The sequence below is a fragment of the Pterocles gutturalis genome, unplaced genomic scaffold (assembly GCF_000699245.1).
Source record: "Pterocles gutturalis isolate BGI_N339 unplaced genomic scaffold, ASM69924v1 scaffold41247, whole genome shotgun sequence".
Lineage (NCBI taxonomy): Eukaryota > Metazoa > Chordata > Aves > Pterocliformes > Pteroclidae > Pterocles > Pterocles gutturalis.
Genome location: NW_010111650.1, coordinates 1 through 264, shown reverse-complemented (window position 1 = coordinate 264; position 264 = coordinate 1). Strand labels below are relative to the sequence as shown.

General features: G+C 62.5%; 1 protein-coding gene across 1 annotated transcript; it reads right to left on the bottom strand.

Annotated features, from left to right (window-relative positions):
* Positions 1-71: 71 nt before the first annotated feature.
* On the bottom strand, positions 72-219 carry EFHD1 (EF-hand domain family, member D1; the record flags this gene model as incomplete). The annotated part of the gene is made up of 1 exon (XM_010073795.1): positions 72-219. A coding segment is annotated over one exon (148 nt), but the record flags the coding sequence as incomplete, so codon positions are not given.
* Positions 220-264: the final 45 nt, after the last annotated feature.

Genomic DNA, 264 nt, shown 5'->3' with positions numbered 1-264 from the left:
TCCCCATCCCATGGGGACCCCACGCTGCGGCCACCCTCCCTGCCACCACGGTGTCCCCCCTGGTCCCTCACCTCCCGGAAGCTCAGCTTGCTGTCCAGGTCTTCATCCACCTCCTTGATCATGTTCTTCAGCCCCAGGTGTGTCTGCGGTGCCCCCAGCTTCTCCATCATCAGCTTCAGCTCCATCAGGTCAATGAAACCGTCCTTCCCGGCATCGTACCTGCGGGATGGAGACACGCTCCCGTCAAATCACCGTGGGGCATGG